The sequence below is a fragment of the Solenopsis invicta genome, chromosome 8 (assembly GCF_016802725.1).
Source record: "Solenopsis invicta isolate M01_SB chromosome 8, UNIL_Sinv_3.0, whole genome shotgun sequence".
Taxonomy (NCBI): domain Eukaryota; kingdom Metazoa; phylum Arthropoda; class Insecta; order Hymenoptera; family Formicidae; genus Solenopsis; species Solenopsis invicta.
This window is the reverse complement of record NC_052671.1, coordinates 4,534,403-4,561,503: the sequence shown is the minus strand read 5'-3', so window position 1 is coordinate 4,561,503 and position 27,101 is coordinate 4,534,403. Positions and strand designations below refer to the sequence as shown.

Here is a 27,101-nt window from a genome sequence, read left to right as displayed (position 1 = left end):
CTGAAATGTTGAGCTGTATTCATTGGCTGCGTTCAGCAGATTTCACCAGCTGCTCAACGGTTTACTGCTGAGTTGCAACGTGTTGAGTATTCTGCTGAACGCTCTAAAAATGTAAGCTAACGCATACGTAAACAATACGCTAAATAGCTTAACCTTCACAAAATACGGCATACGAGGTGTGTTCAAAAAGTATCGCGAATTTTGAATTTTCGCGGGTTACGTATATTCGAATTTCGATCTTTTTGTGGCGTTATGTTGGTACTCATGTCTCTCACTTATGCCGACAAGCTCGGCCATTTTGAATGTTCACTTAATTGTTGACAGCTGCTTTGCTTGCACGTGTTTTGGATCGTCTTCGATTTTTACCTATTCAAAAAAATGGATCAAAGAACCTGTATCAAATTTTGTGTGAAAAACGAAATTAAGTGCGCGGATGCATTCCGAATGTTGACTGTGGCATACGGAGAAGCTACCTTGGACCGAAGCAACGTTTATCGGTGGTACAAAATGTTCTCAGAAGGCCGAGAAGATGTGAACGACGAAGAGCGTGCCGGACGCCCGAGCACTTCAACAACAGACGAAAAAATTAATGAAGTGGAGAAAATGGTATTGGCCAATCGTCGAATCACCGTTAGAGAAGTTGCTGAGGACCTAAACATATCGATTGGCTCGTGCCATTCGATTTTTATCAATGATTTGGGCATGAGACGGGTCGCCGCGAAATTCGTACCAAAATTGCTCAATTGCGACCAAAAACAGCATCGCATGAACATTGCTAATGAGATGTTGGACTCTGTCCGCGATGACCCAAATTTGCTTCAGAGGGTCATAACTGGTGACGAATCGTGGGTTTATGGTTATGACGTGGAAACCAAAGCTCAATCATCTCAATGGAAGCTGCCGCACGAACCAAGACCGAAAAAAGCGCGCCAAGTTCGGTCGAATGTGAAAGTTTTGCTGACAGTTTTCTTCGATTGCAGGGGCGTGGTGCATCATGAGTTCTTGCCACAGGGTAGAACGGTCAATAAGGAATATTACCTGCAAGTTATGCGCAATTTGCGCGAAGCAATCCGCCAGAAACGCCCGGATTTGTGGAAGAACAAAAATTGGCTTTTGCACCACGATAACGCCCCTGCTCACACATCGTTGCTTGTGCGCGACTTTTTGGCCAAAAACAACACACTAATGATGCCGCAGCCACCGTATTCCCCAGATCTGGCCCCCTGTGACTTTTTCTTGTTCCCTAAACTGAAGAGGCCCATGAAAGGACGACGTTACGCTACGCTTGACGAGATAAAGACGGCATCGAAGGAGGAACTGAACAAGATAAAAAAAAAAGATTTTTTGAAGTGCTTCGAAGATTGGAAAAACCGTTGGCACAAGTGTATAATATCTCATGGGGATTACTTTGAAGGGGACAAAATAGATATTCATGAATAAATAAATAATTTTTGAAAAAACACAAAATTCGCGATACTTTTTGAACACACCTCGTACAATAAAATATCAGGATTAGGTAAGATAAAATATTCTTTTAACTAAATCAAGTTAAAATTAATAGATTAAAAAATTAATTTAGTTACGTTACATGAACAAATAACTTATAGTTAAAAGTTAAAATTAAATTATGTTGAATTAAATGTTAATTTTGAAAAACTTTAAAAATGAAAAGAAAAGTAAAAGTTAATTAAAAGTTAATTTTAAATTAAAAGTTAATTTTGAAAAGTATTTTTTAGTTTTTTAACTTTATTGTTACAATAATTTAACTATACACTAGGCCGTTTAAGTGAAATTGTACAAAACAATTGAAAATGTTAAATATGGTCTAAGCTGAATCTTTTATCGAAAATCATACATAAAAACTGAAAATGTATTTATGATTTAGATATAAAATAATATTAGGCAACAAAGATCCAACCATGATCATATTTAACACTTTCTTATTATTTTTATTATTTAACTTTTAACTTTTTAACTATATAATTACTATCCAATGCTCTAAAATATTATATAATATTTGAGTGCTTATATAAATATTTAATATTCTATCAATAGCAGAAAATATGGATGCCCTGCTACTTGCGATGATGGATGATGAAATCAATATTAATGGCTTTCTTAATAACAGAATTAATATTAACATGCTTAATAATGGATTTAATATTGATATTCTTAATTTTATTGTGAATGATTTGATTGTCCCCCTACCGGAAAATGTAATAATGGGACAACGTAATGAAAGACCAAAAAATGAAAACTATTTTGAAGGTGTGATTCCGAGATATACAGACATACAGTTTGCAGAACACTTTCGCATGTCGCGAATAACATTTGAGGTAATTATAAGACATAGAAATATAGAAATCAAAATATATAATTATGTATTTTACAATTATATTGACTAACTTATTAAATTAAATATAATTTTGTTTAAATTTATAGGCACTGCTAAATATAGTAGCACCATTATTAAATCCAGACGAATATGTAAACGTAAACGCATCAAAGAAACTTCTATTTACAATATGGGTTTTGGCCAAACAAGAAAGCTTCTTAGCTACGGGTGACAGATTTGGTTTACCTAAATCTACTGGTCATAATATTTTCAGAAGTATTATAACCATTTTATCGAATATAATGCCCCTTTATGTCAAATGGCTAGATGCTAATGAGTATTTAATATCCTGCAATGTATTTTTTAAAGTTTTATTAAAATTAATTTTTATTTTTATCATTTGAAATTAATTATAAATTAGTTGATTTATTTAATAATTTCAGATTTTTGAGAATCGTTCGCGCGGTTTTCAAGGAGTCATAGGTGCAATTGATGGTTGCCATATTCCATGTAAACAACCAATTAGGAATCCACATGATTATTATAATCGCAAAGGGTTTCATTCCATTATATTACAAGGTAAAGAAAATATAAAATTAAATTATATACTATATTGTACTCAAATACATTAAAATCTAATTCTTATGCATTTCAATATTTTAGGAGTATGCAATCACAGAGGAAAATTTATAGATTGCTTTATTGGTTTGCCAGGTAGAATGCATGACGCAAGAGTATTTAGACAAAGTCCATTATTTCAAAATATTTCGAATGCAAGAGTACATTTCATACCACGACAGTTACACTTAATAGGCGATTCAGCATATCCATTGATGGTAAATCTAATGACACCATATAGAGAAAATGGTCATTTAATAGGTCCACAAATACAATATAATACGAAATTAAGCCGTATTCGTTCAATTATTGAAAGAGCCTTTGGACTGTTAAAAACAAAATTTAGAAGACTAAAATACTTAGATATCGCAGATTTTGATCTAGGAAACAAAATGATTGCAGCTGCATGTACATTACATAATTTCATAATAGATGGTGATAATTTAAATGTAGAGGATGAAGATTATTTAGAAGATGAAGATGTAAATGATATAGAACAGGCAAGAAGGCAAGAAGAAGTAATAGATGCTGTAGAAAAGCGAAGAAATATTACAGATCAACTATAAAGTAAAACATTTCTTTTATCAAAATTATATATTTTATAAAATTATATGAATAAGTACATATTAATCTTATATATAAATATATTACTAAGTGTTTTTTGTCTGTGACTATTAAATTTGCGAATAAATTATTTCTTTCTTTTTGTACGTTATTATATTCTTTAAGAGCAATTATTTTTTGTTTCTCTATTTTGTTGTTTTCTTCAATAGCAGCTGCTTTTCGACTTTCTATGTTGTTACTTTTTTCAATAGCACATGAGAGTTTATTTATCGCTTCTATTCTTTTCTTTTCACACTCTATCTGATCCTTCCTCAACTCGTACAATTGTTTCGATTTTCGTGCTTTTTGCTTTGTACTTTCATTTCTTTCGTTATTCCTACTTTCGGCTGAGGACTGTGAACGAGGACTATAACAGAATACATGTTGAATACAATTTTTGTAGAAGCAATTATTGCCTAAATCATTTCGATGATTTAGGAAATAAGCTTTTATGTAAAACCAAAAAACAAATAAATTTTTTGTATATCTTAATAATTTTGTATATCTTAATAAAGACCTGTGTAAATATTCATTTTTATCACACCTTGATCCTACAGTGAGTGGAATTTCAGAAATGGAAGGTTCACTTGTAATCGAAGTTAAAGACGGTAAAACCAAAGATTCATCGTTTGCAGGTAATGTATCTTGCAGATCTATCACAGTAACATCATTACAATTCGGTTCAAGCGGATTTGAAGATGACGATAACGATGATATTGTATTGCCTATTTAATGGTACAATCTTGGAGAAAAATCTCATCCATTAATTCAAACCACTCCCACTGTATACGTCCACGTCCTGTACTGCTCTTTTTATTATTATCTTTTATTGTTTTAAAAAAGTGCTTCATATTACGCATTTTTCTGTCCAATATTTCAACAGTTACGTTATACCCTACATTCACTAAATCCTTCTGTATTCCTTCCCATACAGTCTTTTTTTTAATTTTGGGATTTCGAAAATCATGTTTCTTTTTATTATACTTTTCTAAAAAATATTTGGTTGCTTCACGGGTCCAAATAAAATTTTTCAACGTTCCTGCAAATTAAAATAACCACCCATTTATTTATGCATTAGTGTGTTATTTTATTAAATTGACATCTAATATTAAGCATCTTTTTTTTATTTAACATTAACAAGAACTTATATATAAGCTGTTTAATATAGTTCAAATTTATATATATATACACACACATACACACATATATATGTATGTTATATACCTTCTTGAGATGCCTGATGTGAGTCTAGGACCGAATTTTGTGAATTCTCTGTTTGTTCTGAAATAAATTTTTTGGATTTAATAAATATGAATTAAAATATTAAAATACATGTGATTAAAATACATTATATATCACATTATACCACATTGTAACACATGCTTTACTATAAATTTCTATATATACCTTCGTTTGATGTTGAGGGCATATCATGTGGCATGGCTATTATTTCCTGAGTTGATGCATTTTCTTTAAAATACGTATCAAAAAAATGTTTATCTAGAAAAATAAGGCTTATATAAACATAATATTAAACATAATTATATATTTAATCATTAAACAAAATTATATATTTAATCATACTAATAGGAATGCCTAATAAAGATATGTGAAGGCATCAATACAAACAATTAAGAAGTTATGACCTCAAAGTCATAGTTAGACTTTAGTGATAGTTGTATAATTTTATATATATTTTCAAGTTCAACAAAACTACGAGCCGAATAAACATTCGATCTTGCAACGCAATCATAAGTTCAATAGAAAGTAGTAATATCACGTTATTAAATTGATAATAAATTTAATAATAAGTAATGCTAATAATAAGCATTTAATGTCACAATGATGCTAATAAAAAAACTCTTTCTTCCTTAAAAAAAGCTTTAAAAAATATGTGTTGCAAAAAATAACATTTCAGCCAGGGATTGATATTATGGGGTGCGCACGATTGGACACCGCACGATTGGACACCACCACTCACAGCGGCCGATACCTAGAGTTTTTCCGTTGGTTTGATTAGATAAGTCAAGATGATTGGTTGGTGTCCAATCGTGCTGTGTCCAAAAGAGTGTCACCCGATATTATTTGTTATGAAAATTTATTCGTAACAAATAATATCAATCTTAAGTTAAAAATGTATATAAAATCATACTACAAATATCAATAAGATTTAGCTATAACTGTTAGGACTGCCTGATTGTTTGTATTTGTGTTTTTACATAATTAAAATATATTTATTAGACTAATAAACCGAAAATATACAAAACTAAGTTTATAAATAAATACAGCATAATTAAAAGTCATTTTACATTTATGCATTACGATTGGCACCTCCGGTTTTTTAGCTAAAAATTCTGACTTGTTGAGCAAATGTATGGTATTTCAAACAAAAAAATTATTGGTTAATTTTTATTATAAAAGATTTTCTTATAAAAGATTCAGTCAGTCTTCGACCGAGAACCGGAGAAGAGGTTAAGTAACTGCAATGTAACCTGAATTTAAAATATCATTATATATTTTTTATTCCTTTATATTAATATTTATACATACCATTTTGTAACTTTTGATGCGTCTCGTAAGTTTCCACTACATTGTAAACAATATTTTTGTATTTATACTGCGCTTCGAACAGTAAAGACGCTGCACTGGACGCTGCCATTTTTATAATCACGTTTTGCTTATAACTCAGCGAACTTTTAGTTCGCTGAAAATCATGGCGACCGCTGAGTAAACATGTTGAAAGGTTGGGTGCGTTTAGGACCGTTCAGTAGATAATCATAAAACGGTTGCAAAACTGTTGGGTTCTGCTGAACGCAGCCATATTGTTTACTTTGTCTGTGGCAGCCGCTAAGGTTACACGTGTTTTTATGAGCTCGGCGATTTTCGTTTCTGAAAAAAAATGGATCAAAGAATTTGTATCAAATTTTACGTAAAAAATAACATAAAGTATAACAAAGTGTGTGAAATGTTAACAAAGGCCTATGGTGAGTCTGCTATGAGTAAAACAAGAGTTTACGAGTGGTATAATCGTTTCCAAGATGGCCGTGAAGACGTTGAAGATGACGAACGCCAAGGACGCCCCAGCACATCAAGAACCGATGAAAACGTCGAAAAGTGAAAGAAATGGTTATGAACAATCGCCGAATCACAATCAGAGAAGTCGCTGATGATGTTGGCATATCAATTGGCTCATGCCATGACATTTTTTCGAATGTTTTGGGTATGAAACGCGTGGCAGCAAAATTTGGTCCAAAGTTGTTGAATTTTGAAAAAAAACAGCGGCGAATGGAAGTTGCTCAGGAGTCATTAAATGAAGTCAACGAGGATGCACAATTACTGAAACGTGTTATAACAGGTGACGAAACATGGGTTTACGGATATGACGTCGAAACTAAGGCTCAATCGTACCAGTGGAGACGAAAAAGCGCATCGCTGAAAGAGCTAAAGGCTATCCCAAAGATCGAGTTTGAGAAGTGTTTCGGGGATTGGAAGAAGCGCTGGCATAAGTGCATAATATCTAATGGTGACTATTTTGAAGGCGACAACATTAATGTAGACAAATAAATAAATATTTTCTTCAAAAAACAAAAATTCCCGGTATTTTTTTAACACACTTCGTATATATATATATATATACTAAATATATGCTGCTGTATTAGTTTCTCTATTTTTAATAATAATTTTAAATAAAAATAAGAAAATATTTATTTAAAAATCTTAGATTTATGTTTATATTCAAAAATTTTTAAAAATTTTAATTAATGTTTGAACATTTTGTTAAATATTAAAAAATAATTACACAACTTGTTATTTAAACAAATGTAAATACAGGGTGTCCCAGACCAATGTATACAGCTATTATCACGATGAGGTAGAAGGAATTGAGATAAATCGCAAAAAGTCTAATATCATTTTGCAATATTTGCAATAATTATTGAGTAATATAATGTTAAAGTCAGCCAAATAAGAGCGCGCGGAAAGACAAGCGGTCGCTCGCCTAAGTTGTAGGATCGCCCATCGCGGCTCGACTATAGGCGATGGTAAGTGGCGCGCGGCGAGGGAAAGGATAGCTTGGCACCGCACCGCTCCCGCACCGTGTTGAGGCTTGTGGTCCTACGGTTCAGGCAAGCAACCGCTTATCTCTCCGCGCGCTCTTATTCGGCTGACTTTAATATTTTATTACTCGAAAATTATTGCAAATATTGCAAAATAATGTTAGACTTTTTGATTTATTTCGATCCCTTTTATTTTATCGTGATAATCTGTATTGGTCTGGGATACCCTGTATAAGAGAACTTTTGTCTAAAATAAATAAATTACATTTCTCCTCTGCCGTCAAGATTCGAGACTTCGAGAATCTCGTCTTGTCTCGTCTCGAATTCGAGATGAGATCAAGACAAGACTTTTGTATTAGTTGTAAGTTTCAAGACAAAACAAGATTTTGGACTCAAGATTCTCGAAAATCTAGAGTCTCAAAAAATTGTAAAAATTGTTTTACTCTTTTGTAAAATATTTTTAAATTATAAAAATAATAGAAGATAATAAAATTTTAATTAAAAAAAATCAAACACTGATAAAAATATATTTAAACATTTTCATAAAATAATTTTTGTTAATTTAAAAATTATTTTAGCAAAATTCATAAGTTACAATATAATTACCTTAACAATTTAAGATGAAGGTTTGAACGGGTTTAAAATTTTCAAGTTTTAAATAATAAATGTGATTGTCTTCCTAATACACAGAAATCACTTTAAACTGATAGATTATCAAATCAAGTAATACACGAATCATATTCACTTTATTGCACCAATTACAAATAGAAAAATGTATATACTAACTCTTATCATATTATATGGTATCATTTATTTGCCAAATAAGTTTTTAGATAATAAACACGTCGCTTATAAATTTAAACATAGTAAAGATTTTACCGATTTTTCGCATAATCTATATTGTAATTTGATGCTTCCGTGGGCCCGAGGAGGGGTTCAGAAATTGGCTCAGCGTATTTATTCTTACCGATCTTATCAGATATATTTCCTCGCCTAGATACATGTGCGCTTCTTCGCGACACGCGTAACGGAAGTCCTACTCTCTGGTCCCGCGGGGACAACCGCCCGCAGCGCTCTCGCGAGCTTCGGTCACGCCTCTAGCGTTCCTATTCCTATTCACTAACGGCGCGCAATACCGAATATCCTAACACCTTCTTTTCTCTAATGAAGCAAAAGGTATGCCTGATTTTTAAGCCTTCCCATAGAAATCGGGAGGTTGTCGTTTCCTAGCCGATCTCCGCATCTCTCTTTGTTCTGGCTCACCTCGCGGGCTGCCAGCCGATACTTGAATTTCTTGAGGGCGTACGCTTACGTACTCCTGCGCTTTTTCCGGCGTCTTAAACGACAGCTGTGGGTGTTTCGGGATATCATTTGAAACGTTTTGTAGTTCCTTATTTCTATTTGTATTATCGGCGTATTCTACATCGCCGTGACTCACGCCTCCTTCCTCTGCATCTTTTTTTTTTTTTTTTTTTGATAACGGAGAGGAAATGTGTTACCGCATACCCCAGGCCCCGGGGGAGGCCTGGTGGTTATGTGGGGCTCTTCCCCGCCGACGCAACGTGTCGGCGGGGACATACCCACTAAAACCTCTCCGGGTGTCCTGCCCTGGTCCATGACTGGGGGGCTCCGGGAACGCGTGCAGCATACTTCCGGAGCCCCCCGGACCCGGTCGGTCATAGGCCGATTCGTCGCGCCGGGTACGCCCTGACGTGGGCGCACCCAGCAGAGCTCTTGGGCCTGATCAGCCCTAGGTCGGGGGAGGGGGATACCAGCTCCCCCGCCTCTACCCCTGATTGTTTGGGGGTAAAGCCCGGGGTATCCGGCCCCCGCCGTAACCCCGGGCCTCTTCGCGCCGCACTGACGGCGGCGCGGTCCTCCTGACTACTCTGAGGCGGGGGGGAGGGAGAAACTTCCCTCGCCCCCTCCGCCCGGCGAGGCAGAGGGGGGGTACGGCTCCGCGTTACATCGCAGAGTCGTTCCCCCCGGACCGTCAGGTCGGGTCTGCCTCGCCGGGTTCTCCATTATATCGAGGGGCCCCCCTCCTCGCCCGACTGCGCGTCCCGAAAGCGGGGCCGGCAGCCGCAGGGGAGGAGGGTCGCCCCCTCGCCGTGTTTGCGTCGTCGCTCTCCTCCTCCTCCCTAATTGTGGGAAGGGAGGGGGCGACGGCAGCTGATCGCCCGCACCCCCGCCGCCTTTTGGCTGACGGGCCTCTGCGGCCCGAAGGGCGGGGGGCGGGCCTTTTTCTTCTTCGGGGCGGCCGGGGGGGGAGCCAAGGTGGATCATGGCCCCCGTCCCCGCCGCCCCTGTCGTCGTTGTAGTCGCCGGGGGGCATGCGTCCCCCCGGCCTCCTTTCTCTAATGGTTTCGGCCTCCTCCTTCTGCCGCATTACTTGCTCGCAGAAGGAGGAGACCGCTACCCAAGCGCTCTCCCTGCCAAACATCTGGCTAATGATGGCCGGCAGGGAGAGGTCGTCACCGACATCCCTTCGCAGGACTCCGCGCAGCTCCTCCCACGCTGGACAGTGCTCCAGCGTGTGCTGCGCGGAGTCCCGATCGGCCTCACAGTGGTGGCACTGCGGCGTCGGCTCCTTCCTTATCCTGCACAGGTACTCACCGAAGCAGCCATGCCCGGTGAGTACCTGTGTCGTCCGGTAGGACAAGCCGCCCCAGGGGCGGCCCACCCATTCGTCCAAGTGGGGTAGGACGGCCTCCAAGATCCGAAATCCCGCCGCCGGCGGGTCATTGGCGAGACTCTCCCGCCAAGACCTCATGGCCCGCCGGCGAGCCCTTTCTCGCAGTAGCGCGGCGACCCTGGGGATAACCGCTCCCCCCTGCAGGCGGACGGCCTCTGCCCATATGACCATGCCAGGGCGTCGGCCGTGAATTCCGCCGGGGGGAGTCTCGCCAGTACTATGGTCGCCGCGCTAGGGGCGGTGCGATAAGCGCGCACGATTCTCCGCGCCGCTGCACGGCGTGCAGCACATTCTTTATGCGGCGGCTGGCGAACGCCTCGCAAAACCAGACCGGGGCCCCATACAGGGCCCCGGCCATGGCCGCGTAAGCGTATGCGCGCCTCGTACCTACTCCCGGACCTCGAAGGTTGGGCATCAACCCTAGGAGGGCGTCCGTCATTCTGCCCAATCTCTGGGCCAATTTGTCGAAGTGCTCGACAAAGGCCCAGCGACCGTCCAGTTGCAACCCCAGGTATTTGAGGGTTGCCCCCACTCGGACCCGGGTGTTGTCCACCCGGACGAAGGCCCGGGGCGGTACCCGGGAAGAGCCATTATGGAAAAAAATGGCTTCCGTCTTCTCCGGGGCCACCCTCAAGCCCAGGCTCTTGATGGAGCCGACGACGCAGTTCACTGCCCAATTGCCCATGGCAATCGCCATTACCCAGGAGGCTCCCCGGGCTACCACGAACGTGTCGTCCGCGTAACCAACGACGTGGCAGCCAGGGGGGAGGGCCACACGGAGCACTTTGTCGTATGCGGCGTTCCATAGCAGGGGGCCCAGCACGGACCCCTGCGGAACGCCGCACGACATGTCCCTCCGCTGCTGGAGTCCGGTTTTATCCCGGAACTCCAGCACCCTGTCCCGGAAGTAGTCCCGAACGATGGCGACAAGGTAGGGCGGCAGGCGAAAGCGTTCGCCAAGCGCCGCCACAACCTCGCCCCAAGGGATACTATTGAAGGCGTTGGCGATATCCAAGGATATCGCCAACGCCACCTCCCCGTCGCCCGTGATGGATTCCGAGAGGGATCGGACTTGTCTGACTGCATCGACAGTCGATCTCGCCTCTCGGAACCCGTATTGTCCGGGGGACAATTCGGGACCATACCGGGACATATGCCGGATGATGCGGCTGGCAATGATTCGCTCGAAAATCTTACCCGCATCATCCAGCATACATAGGGGCCTATAAGCGGAGGGACTCTCCGTTGGCTTGCCCCCCTTTTTAAGGAGGACAAGCCGGGCCCTCTTCCACCTTCTGGGGAAAGTACCTTAACGGAGGCACTTCGTGTAGAGGCCGCGAAGCGCCTCCCCTATTATAGAAGACGCCCGGGCCCAGACCTTGGCGTATATTCCGTCCGGCCCGGGCGCCTTCGCTTTCCTGCCGTTTATTCGGGCGAAGGCCGCGACCATCTCGTGTCTGGACACCTCCAGTTTCTCGGTCCATCCCGGGGGAGGGCCGGTCTTCTCCGGTATGTCTTTCCCCCTGGTGGGGAATAAGGTGTCCACCACCATTCCCAGGAACTGGGGGTCCAGCGTCTCCGAGACCGGAGGCGCCCACGGGCGGAGCTTCTTCCTCACAATTTTGTAAGGTCTCCCCCATGGGTCGCGATCCAGTTCGGAGAGGAGCTCCTCCCAGGCCGCGGCCTTCGCCCGCGCGATGACGGTCCTCAGGGCCTTCCTGGCTTCCCTGAGGACCGCCTCGGCGTTGTTCAGCTCATTCTCCATGCCCCGCCGCTTGGCGCGCGTGTGTGCCCGCCTGGCGGCCACGGTGGCTCGCCTGAGTTCAGCGAGCTCCGCGGACCACCAGTAGGCGGCGCGGCGCGCCATCGGTCGGCTGCGGGGCATGGAGGCGTCGCATGCGCGCGACATTATTTCGCACAAGCGCTCTGCCTCCTCCTCGGCTCCGAGGTCAACCTCTCCTCCCGGCCAGGTAGATGCCAGGAGGCTGACCTCGAGGGCTTCCGGGTCGAGTTTCCTCAGGACCCATCGACGTCCGTCACGTTCGCGGCGGCGTAGCTCGCGCACCTCCGCAGGGGGGGAAACGAGCTCCATGGAGATCAGTCTATGATCAGACAACTCCCCCAAGGAGCCCGCCTCCACGCGCCATCCCTTAACCCTGTTAAGGGCGTTGGGGGAAGCCCACGTTATGTCAACGATGGACTCCCCCCCGGCCCCCACGTAGGTGCTGACCTGGCCCCTGTTCAACAGGACCAGGCCAAGCCCCGCCGCAAACTCTAGGGCGAGGCGGCCCCTTAGGTCTGTGCGAGGGGAGCCCCAAGCCACAGCGTGGGCATTGAGGTCTCCCCCCACGACAACCGGCCTAGGAGAGCGAGCTAAAATCTCGTTCTCCATGGCGTCTAGGGCCACCTCGTACTCCCCCCTATTAAGACTAGGGGGGAAGTAACACCCCATGACGTCGATAGGTCCATACTCGACCATCACGAAGCCCTCTCCGGCCGATATCGGAATCATCGGCGGAGCGCTCGGTACATGGTGGCTGGCCATCGCCACCCTCCCCAAGGAGTCCCCAACCCAGTTAGGGTTATCTTTGGGGATCCTGTAGGGGTCAGCGACGATGGCCAGCCCGCCACCCCCCTCCTCCAGGCACTGCGCAAGCATATCCTGCACAGCCCTGGCGTGGAGGAGCCTAAGGGGCATTTTCGGTTGTCCCCTGAGGCTCCTCCACTTCCATCTCTGTATCGCGGGTTACCGCACTTTCGTTTCTGATGCTCCTCTCCCTTTGCGGGAGAGGAGCTTCCTCCTCGACTACCATGGGGGCCGGAGCTGGGGGCGGGGTTGAGATTGTAGATGGCCCCTCCGGTCCTCGGTGCTCAGGGGCGCCCGTTGCGGTTTGTTCGCCAGGCACCCCTTCGCACCAATCCTATGCTCGGCGGGCTTGCCCGCGTCTCGACAGACCGGGCAGCCCGCTTTGGCTGTGCATGCCTTGGCCAGATGGCCAAGGCCTCCGCACCTGTAGCAGCAGCCGGATCTGTCGATCCGGCTGCTGCATCTGGCCTGGACGTGGCCTTGGGCCAGGCACTTGTGGCACTGCAACCCCCGAGGGGGAAGCACCACCACTCGGCAGCTCGATCAGCCCACCCTGACGCGGGGGGCGGCCAGGGCTGCCTTACCAGCCTTGGCTGGGATCCGAACCCAGCAAGTGTCTAGCCCGTTGGGAGCCATTCGGATCTCCCCCACCTTGATATCGTGGGGGGAGCATCCTCCAATGGCTCCCAAGGCCTCGGCCACCTCGCTCGAGGTGACCGAGTCGTCCAGGCCGCTCAAACGTAACTCGACCGTCTTGCACGGTCGAGCTAATTTTACGTCGTCTCTTCCGCCGAGGGCTTCCCTGATCCCTTTGGCCAGGGCGTCGGCCTTGGTGCCGTTTTCGACGCCCCTGACCTCTAGGATCAGGGCCCCCGTGATGGCTCGTCTCGGGCGCAGGTCCTCGATCCCGAGGGAGGTGAGATTGACTCTCTCTCTCGCGGTCTTGAGGACCTGCGCGTATGCTGCTGGGTCCGCGCAGGTCACCGTCACGGCGTTGTCGGCGGCCTAATTTTGGTGGACCTCGCCGGCCCAGAGGCATTTTTTCCTCCCTGTGAAGGGGGGTAGGGGTTGCACCCCCTGTCCAACCCTTTCTGTCCTCCCCCGCGCCCTCCGCGCCCTCCCCCTCCCCCTTCTTCTTTTTCGATGAGGAGGAAGTTTGGGCGGGGGGTTGTTGGGGGGGGTTGGATCGGGAGGACCCTCAGGGCCCTTTTAGAGGGAGGGAGGGGCGCCGCCTTGGCCGCCTCAGAATTGGCAGCTTTGGCGGCCCCCTTCTTCTTTTTTCTGGAGACCACCTCCGTCCACAGTTGGAATATGGACGGGGTGGCCTCCTTCTGCGTCGGAGCGGGCCTCGTGGCCGCTGCAACCGCGTTACCCGCTTCTTTCTAGGGGGCAACCCCGGGCTGCTTGGCACTCTTGCCCGCAGTTGGGGGTGCCCTGGGCCTCTCTGCCACCCTGGGGGCGGGGAGAAGCCCCATCTCGGCGAGAACGGCCGGGAGGACTCTGGAAAGGGCCTCCTTAAGGCCGTCCTCAGTCAGGGCTTTCGCCCTCTTCTTTTCATTCTTCCCGCTCTCCCCGACCCCGGCCCATCCCAGAGGACTGGGGGAAGGGGGAAGGGCAGGGAAGGAGGCGCGGGAAACGGGAGCCGCTGTCCGGTCCGCCACTTTCGACAGGGGGTTCAGCTGCTTGCTGACCCCCTGTAGCGGTGGGCGGAAGTAGGACTTCTTAAGGTCCCTGGCCGATATAACCAGGGGCTCTTTTAGTGTTTCGACGGACACGACCATTGGCCCTGGTTTGGGTCGCGTGGTCGTGCCGTCCACCGGTTGAGGGGGTTCCGAGGTGGAAAGCTCCTCCACCCCCATGTCCAAGTCCGCAGTTGGACTTGGCATGTGAAAGGACGACCCCACCAGGGCCCCCGTGACCTCTTCGTCGAGGTCCGTCCGGACCTCGGCGTCTGTGTACTCTCCAGCTTGGGCCAAGAAAGGGCTCTGGAGTCGCTCGACCCGAGCTCTCAGTAGGCCGAGCTCAGCCTCCAGCTTAGCCCTTTCTTTGGCCCATTTGGCCCTGGCTTTTATTAGGGCCTCATTTTCCTCCTGGTGGAGTCGCGCTTCCTCGCTCTCCCCCTGCCTGGCCACGATGGCGGTCAAGCCAGCCGTCAGTTCCGTGTATGCGGTCCAGAGATCCCTCCTAATGGTACCTTGAAGATTACCGGACCGCTCCACGGACTTGGCTATCATGCCCAAGCAGTTGGACATGACGGCCGCCACCGCGGCCAAGGGCTGTGCCTCTAGCTTTTCCGCGCGCTCGAGGGCTTCATTTTGCGCCCTCGTGGCGCGCTCAGAGGTGGGCTTCACATCAGGGTTGACGATAGCCCTATGGTCTCGCCTGATTAGTTTGGCCTTCTCTGCCTCGGCCTTTTTCTTAAGGGCCTCGGCAGTGAATTGCCCTTCGTGGGAGGGGTCTTTGGCCGGCTTCCCACGTCCCTTTTTAGAAGGGCCTTTGTCCTCTTCGGATGAAGAGGACAGGAGAAAAACAGCTACCCTCTTCTTCCCCTTCCCTATGGATCCCGCATCCGAGTCGATGTCGATGTCCATTTTCGCCCCCCCCCGGTAATTGGGGCGGTGCTCGGAGGGGGCGGCAGGGAGGCGTCTCCCCCCTGTTCCGAACCAGAAGGTTCGGGAGCATCTCCTGTGGCCGGCAAGCTCGCGCCCAACCCGCTCTTCTTAAGCTTGGGCGCTTTGCTTGAGGCCGGACCGGGCCTCGTACCTGCGATACCAGCGGGTTTGCCCACCTTAGTGGGGAGAAAATCCCCAAGGGTGGGCAAGACGTTCTTGGACTTTAGGTCCCGGCCTACATCGCGCAGAGGAACCAGGGGGTAGCTCGGGCTGAAAAGCTCGAGTCCCCCGGCTCCCACGCTAGACCCCTTCCTGTAAACCGAGGCGTCTCTCCCCTCAGCAGGTGAGACGTCCTCGAGGTCCACGTATATATTTGGAGAGGACAAAGACTTTGTCCTCCCCAGTCCTTCTCCCGAACGAGTACCGGAGGGCACATCGTTCTTCCCACCGCTTGTGTTTTTAGAAATGCTCATTGTTTGTTTATCCCACTCCCCGTGATAACTGGACCGACCGGCGTATCTCCCACCCCGCCAAAACATGACCGGTACGGGTGCCTCCGGTACTCCGGGGGGGTCGGCTTATGGCGCAGGCCCTGGGGATGTGACATCCAGGGCACGGGCCTCCAGCCCCCTACACACCCATGCGGAGGAGCCATCAAGGGCTCGCCCCGCATGGGCTTTCAGGGGTCCCCCGCCTCCGACAGCGGGGGCACCGTCACGGGTGGCGCCACCCGGGGGGCCCCACGGACGGGTCGGGCAACGGAAGCGACGCCCCTTCCGCACCCTAGCCGCCGTGGCGACCAGCACGTCCGCCCAGGGGGGTGACAACTCCCCTGGGGGGACAAGACTCCGGCCCGGCACCCGCTTCGGAAGAGACGCCGTCGCGGAATGCCGGGCCAGCCAACACCGCCCCGGGCCCCGCCTCGGAATACTTCCGAGCGGCCCCGGAGCCAGTCCAGCCCGCAACCTCGGGGAGGGTTTCCCACGAGGAACGCGCTGGACCGTCCTCCACCGCTCCGACCCTGCCCCGGAATAAGTCCGGGCGGCCCGGAGACGGCCCAGCCCGCTGGGTCCGGTAAACCGGGGTCCCAGCAGCCCGTCTCGTCCGATTGGGGCGGCGAGGAGTTCCGTTCCGGGACAAGTCCCTTCACAGAGACCCCTCGCCGCTGTCCGCACGCGCCCTCGGCCCTGCCTCGGAAAAGTCCGAGCGGCCCGAGGGCCGCCCCGACCCGATGCATCGGGGAGAGTTTCCCACGATGCACGCGCCGGGACACCCCCGCCGCTCCGGCCCTGCCCTGGAATACGTCCAGGCGGCCCGGAGACGGCCCAGCCCGACGGGATTGGCAGCGCCAAACCCGCCGGCCCGTCCTTCCCGGAGGGACTGGCTCTCCCCGTGCCAGGACGCGAGCCGTGAAAACGACACCGTCCCCAGACACAGGGGTTACCAACCCCTCTTCTTCTCGTGCCCGCCGCACCCGGAGGCGCCTTGGGCAAGGCATTTGCCTTCGGTCTGAAGACAAATGTCCTCCACGTGACCTCTTGACCCCCATCCCCGAAGACATTCGGGGATGGAGTTCACCCTCTCACCACGATGAAGTGGGTCACATCGAGAGGGGGGTCACATCGAGAGGGTCCTTCCTCTGCATCTGAGTCGTACCAATTCTCTGCTTGGGGTAACTCTATGGCAGGAGTAAGTTCTCCAATTTTACGTAATTGATTTACATGCCGAGTCCACTCTCTGTCATCATCCAGACGCACCTTATAATGTAATTTCCTTGTTTGCGCGATAATCGTACCGAATTTCCATTTTATTTTACCAACATAATTTCTACATGCTACTCTCGCACCCTTCTTAATTGATTTAGCTTGTATATCCTTATTTCTTCCTATGCATTTGTTACTCGCTTTCTTTGGAAAAATAGCATCTAACCGTTTACATATCTTACGACCTAAAAATAATTCCGCAGGCGACACATTCGTCGCTGTATGCGGCGTACATCTATATTGTAGTAGAATGTGACTTAATTTTTCTTTTACATTGGTTTCGTTTGCTCCGGAACGGCGCAAAGCATTTTTCAACGTCTGTATAAAGCGTTCTGCTTGACCATTTGTAGCAGGATTGTAAGGAGCAGTGTATTTGAACTTAACACCATTGTGTTCTAAAAATTCTGTAAATTTCGCCGACGTAAAAGTTTTACCATTATCTGTAACAAATACTTGCGGTACACCATACGACGCAAAAATTTCCTTGCATTTGCTAACGACTGTTTCTGCCGTAATGTTTTTGAGTATGTGGACCTCCGGCCACTTCGAATAAGCGTCCACCAGTACGAAAAACCAATGCCCTAAAAATGGTCCCGCAAAATCCGCATGTACTCTATACATTGGGCTTGTAGACGGTTCCCAAAAATGTTGCTTTTCTTTAGGCGGATTATTTTTATTTGCATTGCATGGAGCGCAGTTCTCCATTAACATTTGTATATCTGCATCTATTCTCGGCCACCAACAGTAACCTCTCGCTAGTGTTTTCATTCGGTTTATCCCGAAATGCCCTACGTGTAATTCTTTTAATATCAATGCGCGTAACGCTTGCGGAATTACTACTCTGTGCCCGCGTAGTATTACATTGTTTTGAAGACTGAATTCTTCCTGGTCTAAATTAAAACGTTCTGAGGATTGTAAACGTTCTCCGGATTGCAGTGCGTGTAATAAGGATTGTAACCCCGAATCTTTCTCTGTTTCCCTCGCGATTCTTTCTGCCGTAACAGGCAATGTTTCTACTATACTTAATTGAAATGCGTCCACTACATCCTGTTGTAATGTATCCTCTGTTATGGGTAATCGCGATAAACAATTAGCATTACTATGATCTGAAGATTTCCTGTACTTAATGTTGTATTGAAACCCTTGTAAAAATATAGCGTAGTGCTGCATGCGCATAGCACTATACACCGGTAATTTCTTTGAAGGTGCAAATATTTGAACTAAAGGTTTATGATCTGTAAGTAGTGTGAATTTATTTCCGTATAAATACTGATGAAACCGTTTTACCCCGAAAACTATGCTGTAGGCTTCCTTGTCGATTTGCGCGTATTTTTGCTGTGTACTAGAGAGGGTTTGTGATGCGTATTGAAGAACTCTTTCTGCACCGTCCAGAAGTGGTTGGGATAATACCGCCCCTACTCCGTATTTACTCGCGTCCGTGGCTAATATTAATGGTAATTTCGGGTTGTAATGCGCTAAGATTTCCTCTCCTAGAAACGCTTCCTTAGCTTTCTTAAAAGCTTCCTCTTGTGCTGTAGCCCAACTAAATGCTGTGTTTTTATGTAGTAATTTATTAAACGGGTGTAAGATAGAACTCAGATTTCGTATAAATCTGCTATAGTAATTTATCATTCCTATGAATGTACGAACTTCAGCCACATTTCGCGGACGCGGCATTTTTACAATTGCCTCCATTTTTGACCTATCTTTTTGTATTCCTTTCTCCGACAATATGTATCCGCAATATTTCATGTTTTCTGCAAAATGTTGATTTCCTTAAGTTTATTCTTATGTTGCGATCTCGTAATCTATGTAAAACAATTTCTAAGCGTTGTAAATGCACGTAATCCGTTTCGCCCGTAATCACAATATCATCGAGAAATACCGCTACTCCGGGTATGCCCTGTAAAATTTATTCGATCGTTCTCTGCCATATTGCAGGAGCCGATGCGATTCCATACATTAATCTATTTACTAAAAATAGTCCTTTATGCGTATTTAAGGTTAATACCTTGCTACTCTCTGAATTCATCTCCAGTTGTAAGTAGATCTATCTTTGAGAATCTTTTGCCACCCGATAATTTCGCAAATAATTCATCCGTAGTTGGTAACGGGTGGTCGTCTATCATCAACTGCGGATTCACGGTGGATTTATCATCGCCGCAGATCCGTACCGTTCCATCTGCTTTTAGAATGGGCACGATAGGCGTCGCCCACTCGGCTGTTTCCGTTTTGGTTAACACTCCTACTTTAACCAATTCGTCTATTGCTTTATCGACTAATGGAGTCAATTTAAAAGGAACTGATCGCGCTTTTAAAAATATGGGTTTAACATTTGATCGTAACGTAAGATTAGCCTGTACCCCTACTATTTTCGTCCACGTATCCGATCCTAATTCTTCGTATTTTTCTAGGATGCATTTCAATTTCGTATGGCTATTTCCACGGTTATCTATTTCTAATGCACTGCACTCCAGATCGTACACACCTCCCGGCGCTTTTAATTGACGGATCCATTCCCTGCCTAATAAAGGTTTCCGTTCAATTTCCGAAATGTAAATATTTAGTTTCTTTTGAATTCGATTACATTTTACTAATACTGTAATATAACCTTTTATCTGAACTAACTTTTTACAATACGCAAGTAAGTAGAATGTATAGGCGGATTCAAACCCAGGGGTCTCAGGGGGGTGCGGGGAAGGGGGGGAATATTTCGGGTCGCGCGGGGGGACCTAACCGGCGATAAGGTCCCGCGGGTGGACCAAACCGGGTGGAGGAGGGGGAGGGGGGGCTTAAAACGGGGTCACACGTGTAAACCTAACCGGTAGTTCTGCGTAATCAATGTTTATATAAACAGAGATAACGATTCGAGGACCATGTTCTTGGCCGATGTTTAAATAAATTTGACACCTTTGAAATGTGTCGCGTGGAGGCAACTGGCCATTTAATGTAAACATGGACCATGTACTTGTCACTCTGTTTACATAAACATAATAAATCACACCACGAGGAGGTGGGTATGACAGTACTTTGAAATCGGAAATGGTTCTGCGTAATCAATGTTTAAGTAAACAGAGTGATAACGATTCGAGGACCATGTTCTTGACCGACACCTTTGAAATGTGTCGCGTGGAGGCAACTACTGACTCTTTAATGTAAACATGGACCATGTACTTGTCACTCTGTTTACATAAACATAATAAATCACACCGCGAGGAGGTGTGTATGACTGTACTTTGAAATCGGAAATGTCTGTCGTCACGAGGGGGATAAGCGATACGATGGGAAGGGGTGTGCGCGGCTATTTCCGCGAGGCCCGCCGCCGCCGCCGCCGCGTGCGTGGAGGGGATGCGCGCTGTCTAACGCGGGGCCGCCGCCGCCGCCGCCGCCGCCGCCGCCGCCGCCGCGTACGAGGAGGGGATGCGCGCTGTCTAACGCGGGGCCCGCTGGGGCGATCCACCACCGCCGCTGGCACCACCACCACCACCACTATCACTATTGTTTTTCCTTCTCCTTGTCCTTGTCCTTCTCCTCCTCCTGCTCCTCCTTGTTCTCCTCCTTGTCCTCCTCCTGCTCCTCCTCCTCGTCCGGAGCCCGATCTTGAGAAGGTCCGAACTGATCTTGAGCCCTCTCATCCTTCTCCTCTTCCTGCTCCTCCTTGTCCTCCTCCTCCTTGTCCTCCTCCTCCCGCTCCTGCTCCTCCTTCTCCTCGTCCGAAGCCTGATATCGTGAAGGTCCAGCCTGACCTTGAGCCCTCTCACGTCGCATAAAATCTAATAAAGCTGCCCCCCGACCACGAGGAGCAGCTTCGGCAGCATCATGTAGATGACGAGGCGGGCGTACGGGCAGGTCTATATAAGGGGAGACCAAGCGACCACCCCCGCGACCACGTAGAAGCGCGTTGTAGCGATCGAGATGAGGTCGGCGTATAGGCTGCAAGTCCATCCTGGGGAAGGGCAACAAGCGGCCATTCCCGCGACCACCATGGAAATTTGGTCCATCGGGCCAATCATTGTCTATGACCGCAGCACGACGGTGAACGGCTGGTCTTTCCATCCTAAAGTAACGCAAACGAGCACCCAGCTCGTGAGCACCCAGCTCGCGAAAACGTATTATCAACTCCCCGAAAGTTATAGGTTGACGCGGTTCAGGCACCACTAAACCTAATTCTATTTCCGGAAGCGATATTTGCACGGGAATATTTGGACCGTAACCCATTTTTTGCGTTGTTACAGTCGCGCGAGCTAGACTGAGACTGAAGAGCTAGAGCATTCTCCGTCGCTAAGACCTAACTTTACTCTCGTATACTAGCATCTTTTTAGCCTACGATTGAGCATTTGAAACACATGTTTTTTTTTAGCCTTACTTTATTCTCTTATACTCGCATCTTTTTAGCCTACGATTGAGCATTTGAAACACATGTTCTTTTTTACCTGACTTTATTCTCTTATACTCGCATCTTTTTAGCCTACGACTGAGCATTTGAAACACACGTTTTTTTAGCCTGACTGTACTCTCGTATCTTCGCACATTCTTTTTTAAAATATTTCAAAACTAAATATCGTGGTATTGATATTAATGTATAACTGTGGATTTTTTTTGGAAGAGGAAAAAATAAAAAAAGGTTACAATTTTAATTTAATAAACAATTTATTGTCTGTTGTGAATACATTGTTTATGCAGTAAAAAATAAAGCTAACAGCTCACAATCGACGAGTTGACGCATATCGAAGATATTGCTCTCGCGTATCGCTTTTTCTTGATTCATTACATTGGACGCGATGTTTAAGTATTGTGTGTACTTAATATGTATACTGTAATACTGTATATAATACTGTATCAACGATTCTAACTAAGCGCTCGAACATTACGTTGATACACTCGTACAAACTGAACATACGATGTAATGTGGATTCAATCAATGTCACATACACATTAGAAGATTCGAGACGTATGAGCCTAACGTCATTCATCACACTAACTTTGATTGTTAAGGGTCCAACGCTTATAAAATTGTCCTTGTAGTCATTCCGAATTAATTTGGAAATATTCCATCGTTGCTCGTAGAGACCTTTCCACGTTTCAACAGACAGTATCAATTCTCGTCCTTGATGATCTCCTATGGCGATCTCCACGTAACTCGGTGGACCGACGTTAATTCCAATCTCTAAATACTTGTAACTGGTAGCTGTCAAACCGTAACGTCTGCTCAATAAGCGCGCTGTACGACGCTCCGTCGAAATGCTGTAAAAGAAAATCAAAAAGTTTATCACACAACGTTGCATAAACGCTATTAGAATATCGAAACTTACCCATTGGATTCCATCTTCACTTCACCACTGTACAATGTGCTACCTCCCTCGGCAAAGTACATTGCGAATCGTTCGTTCGTTCGAACCTCTGATGCAATACTGATGTTGCAAGAAATTATGATGCTTATTTGAAGATTAATGCTTCTACACTTTTAAGGAGAGGGGAGGCTTCCCCCTCTTTCAACAATTTTATTATTGTCGTCGTTATCACTTTCACATGTCACGACACGTTTATGCTTCTGCAATTGTAAAGGAGTGGGGGATACTTTTCCCCTCTATCAAACAATTTCATCATCATCGTTATCGCTCGAACGTGTCACGACACGTTTTCGCGGTCTGGCAACGTTATACATGAAACGTGAAACATGACGTACATGAAACATGACGTACATGAAACATGACGTACATGAAACATGACGTACATGAAACATGACGTACATGAAACGTAAAACATGAAATACATGAAACATGACGTACATGAAACGTGAAACATGAAAAAAACGTTAATCTAAACATGAAAAAACGTTAAACTAAACGTGAAAAAAACATGAAAAAACGTTAAACTAAACGTGAAAAACATGAAAAACGTTAAACTAAACGTGAAAAACGTTATACTAAACGCGAGAAACATGAAACGTGAAACGTTACGTATATGAAACGTGAAACGTTACGTACATGAAACGTGAAACATGACGTACATGAAACGTGACGTACATGAAACGTGAAACATGACGTACATGAAACGTGACGTACATGAAACGTGAAACATGACGTACATGAAACGTGACGTACATGAAACGTGAAACATGACATACATGAAACGTGACGTACATGAAACGTGAAACATGAAAAAAACGTTAATCTAAACATGAAAAACGTTAAACTAAACGTGAGAAACATGAAAAAAACGTTGGAGAAACGTAGATGTAATGGAGGGGGGAAAAAAAAAAAATGTATCTCGTATATTACATATGTTTATTTTTGCAATTGTGTCCACCAATTGTAAAGTTTGAATACATTTTGTAAAGCACAATGTTTATTCGTACGGTGTTGCCCACATTGAAAAGTATTAGCATCATCTAGATTATTCAAATTATCCACGTCTTCGTAATCCACATCCAGGCTCTCGATGTATGCGTATTCTCGCCGATTGTCCAGAAGTAATTCTCCCAGCCATTCTCGTTTCTCATGTCCTTTAACGTATACAATCTCCTTGTCGTCAGGATTTTCAGCACCCAGTACTGCAGTTGTAATCACTTGTCTCGCTTTCCGGTACGGAACCACCCCGTCGGTGCCCCATCTTAGCCCATGATGCATAGCAGTGAGCCAGGAGGCGCAAGATCTTTCGGATTTCATCAGCCAATCCCATGGCTGGGGGCTGTCAAAGATATAATGCGCGAGAACGTTTCCCCCTCTAAGAGCAGCAAATTCTTTTACGACGAAACCTCTCAATCGTCCAAGGGGGAAACCTTGCAGATCCACGAACGTCGGCACGGACATGTCGCGGTCGAAACGAAGACTGTGGTCTACGTCGATGTATCGTATAATATATATATGCGTGGAATTAAGTGATTTTGCGCACAATGTTTGTCAACGGGTTGTATTGAATCACGCGATCGTGTATTATCAAGCAATAGGCACTAGTATTTTCTGGTACGTTATCCTTTGTCTCAAATTCCAATCGCACGTCAACGGTTGCGCTCTTGATTGATTCAACTTGCCGACGACAATCTATTATTATGAAAGGACCGTGACGTATAAAATTTGTCACTGTGAGATTCGGCTCGAGATACTCGTATCCGAGATAAGTTTTGCAGAAACGTGCATACATGTCGTACAGAATAGCCCATCTATTTTTACTAATATCTAAATTCATATCTTCATAAGGATAACTATCAGAGTTCAAGTACAGTTTCACGTTGATTAAATTGCAATGGTCGAATCGGCTCGTGTCCTCGGACATGACGTTTTTTCGACCGGTTTGCAGAGCAAAGATGACATATCGCGGCTTCTCGAGTTGAGTAGCGGTCTTGATAACCCACGAGTGCTTGGTCGTACGTTGCAAAAGCGGATACTCGTAAAGATCCCACGAGCGAAAAGCCATGCTGAGGTATCGTCCGCTCTCCAATGTGCGCAGCATCGAAAGTTTATTTATTTCATTCAGTATTACGTGCGGCATTCGCCACTGAATCTTAAACAATTCTATTACAGGCTCTACCGCTGAATTGCCCTTTAGGCAATTGTTATCGTTGCGCGCTCGTATCAAGATCAATTCGTGACGAGCGTTGATCACTACTCGACGGTAATCCTCGCAGAATCCCAACAGCACGTAAAGCGGAATGCAAAAGTTGAAGTAGCCATCAGCGGTAGTCAACTGTTCTTCCCAGCCAGCATTTCGCAAAATCACGCTTTTGTCGGATGACAGCGTTACATAGTTTTTGAGTGAGCTAGTTATACCCACGTTTCTATTACGATCAATCTCGACACCGTCGAGTTCATATCTTATCTCATCAAACATAAACGCAACACAATTATTTCCCAAAACCACGTCACCGTTGACCTCCTCAGGTTTCTTCTTTTTAGTCAGCCTCCCTTCGACATATAAAAAGCTCTCGTACGGCAATGTATACAAATCCTGTTGCTGTATGGGTATTCTTATCTCGTCGCTGTGCCCGTACGTTGTGTTTGCATACGGCGAATAAGCATGAGTCTCAATCTTGACAATTCGATCGTCAAAGATTGGCTCGTCTCCGATATTTAGAATATCAGTCATTTTTTTCTTTTTTTAATCAAGATTGTCGTACCGCGAATCCCAGTGATTGTAAAAATTTAACGTTTGATACACTGAGCTTCTTTCGCTTCTCAGTTGATCGAGTCGGATTATCAATCGATGATGATGATGATGTCACCGGTCTTGTAAAGAATGCGTTATTTCTCTTTGCTCGCTCAGCTCCACTCAACACAAGCATCTCATGTGTCGCGTTATCGTTTTCGAACGTGCAACCTGACGGTAATTTCCTCCCCTCGAAAATCCAGCAATCGTCCGTTTTGATCGACAATGCGTATGGTAAGATCCGTAACGCTTCGTATGATCACTGGCAAGTAAATGACTGTTGCAGGCCTTTCACTGAGCTTATATCCTGAAGGCACGCTCGGAGAAAATTCATGGATCGTATGCACACGCGCACCGTTATTGTATGCACCTGCGGTGATACTACATTCGACGCGGATAATACTTACGTTCATAATATTAATTGACATGTCCAATTCGTGCCATCTACGTGGATGCAGTATACGCTTCGAGAATCCCAGCAGCGATCCAATGCTGTTGGCTTTGTTAAAGTTTATTTTGTAAGCGCATTTAATTTCACATTTCATCGTGTTATGATTAGCTCGAATCACTATCGCTTCCTCGTTGTCATCATTGATCACGCCGATATCGCCGCGGAAAACTAGCGTGTCACCGGCATCTGGCGCGTTGCGTCGTGGACGTTTCTGCGAGATTGCGCGTTTCAAAAATTCGTTAATGGCCGGCAACTCGTATGATCCCTCGGGTATCGTAATCTCCACATCGTCTTTGCCGAAATAAAATTTATTGTTTGAGGCGTTCACGTTCGGTATCGTGTTATAAGTTTCAAAAAGCGTTAAACCGAGTTCGTATTCGGCATCGGTCAAATCTATCGCTCGAGAGTAATTTGCAGTGAGAACGCTGCTCTTTCCGCTTAGCGTTAGCGTAAACGACATGATGGAAAAAGCGTTCAACGAATACTGAGACTCTTCGACACCTCATCGATCTTTTTAAAAGTCAACAGTTTGTAAAAATATCAGGCACATTTGTCCGCAGAAATTTTGATTGTACGTCTGATAGGACGTTTGATTGTACTCTATCGTAACATTGCTTCCGAAATATCGCACCAACTCTCGAGGCGGTCGAAGATTGCCAAAGCTGTCGAAATACACAACGCGGTTGCCCCTCTTTGCGTAAGCTACCCAGTGCGTGCCAGGGCCCGTGGTATCGTCCAAATTAACGATACCGCTCTCGTTTCGACGTACGCCACTCGTCGGTAAAGCATTACGCATGTACACACCTCTAAAATACGGTATGCGCATACGTCTCGCCAGCTGGTTCAATTGCACGTCGGTGGTCACGCCCGCAGGCATTTTTATCGTCTTTTCGACGTTTTTTTTTTCTCTTAGTTGATACGCCCTGTCCGCGTTTATACGGCCCGAGATAAATTCCTCGTCCGTATTTATAAGGTGTCAAGTATAGACCGCTACCTTGTTCCATCGCGCGATTGTGACGTTGCAGTTCTTCAAGTTGACGTCGCGCATCTTTGCGGGCGCTTACCGCTTTCGCTACATTTGCAGCTCCACCGATCAATGATCCTAGAACGCCCAACATTGGTAGAATCGGTAACATGCCGCCTCGTTTTGCCGACGGAAGTACTCGTTTTTTTTTTTCGTCGTCGTCGTTTTCCTCTTTCTCGTCTTTGCATTCATACCCATGCCGATCTTGGTCTT

The 27,101-nt window shown here is 46.0% G+C and overlaps 1 protein-coding gene across 1 annotated transcript; it reads left to right on the top strand.

Annotated features, from left to right (window-relative positions):
- The first annotated feature begins 2,222 nt into the window (after positions 1–2,222).
- Positions 2,223–3,519, top strand: LOC105199535 (putative nuclease HARBI1). The gene is made up of 4 exons (XM_011166680.1): positions 2,223–2,336; positions 2,443–2,691; positions 2,779–2,914; positions 2,999–3,519. Exons 1-4 carry the CDS (start codon positions 2,223–2,225, stop codon positions 3,517–3,519), a joined length of 1,020 nt encoding a protein of 339 aa, XP_011164982.1.
- Positions 3,520–27,101: the final 23,582 nt, after the last annotated feature.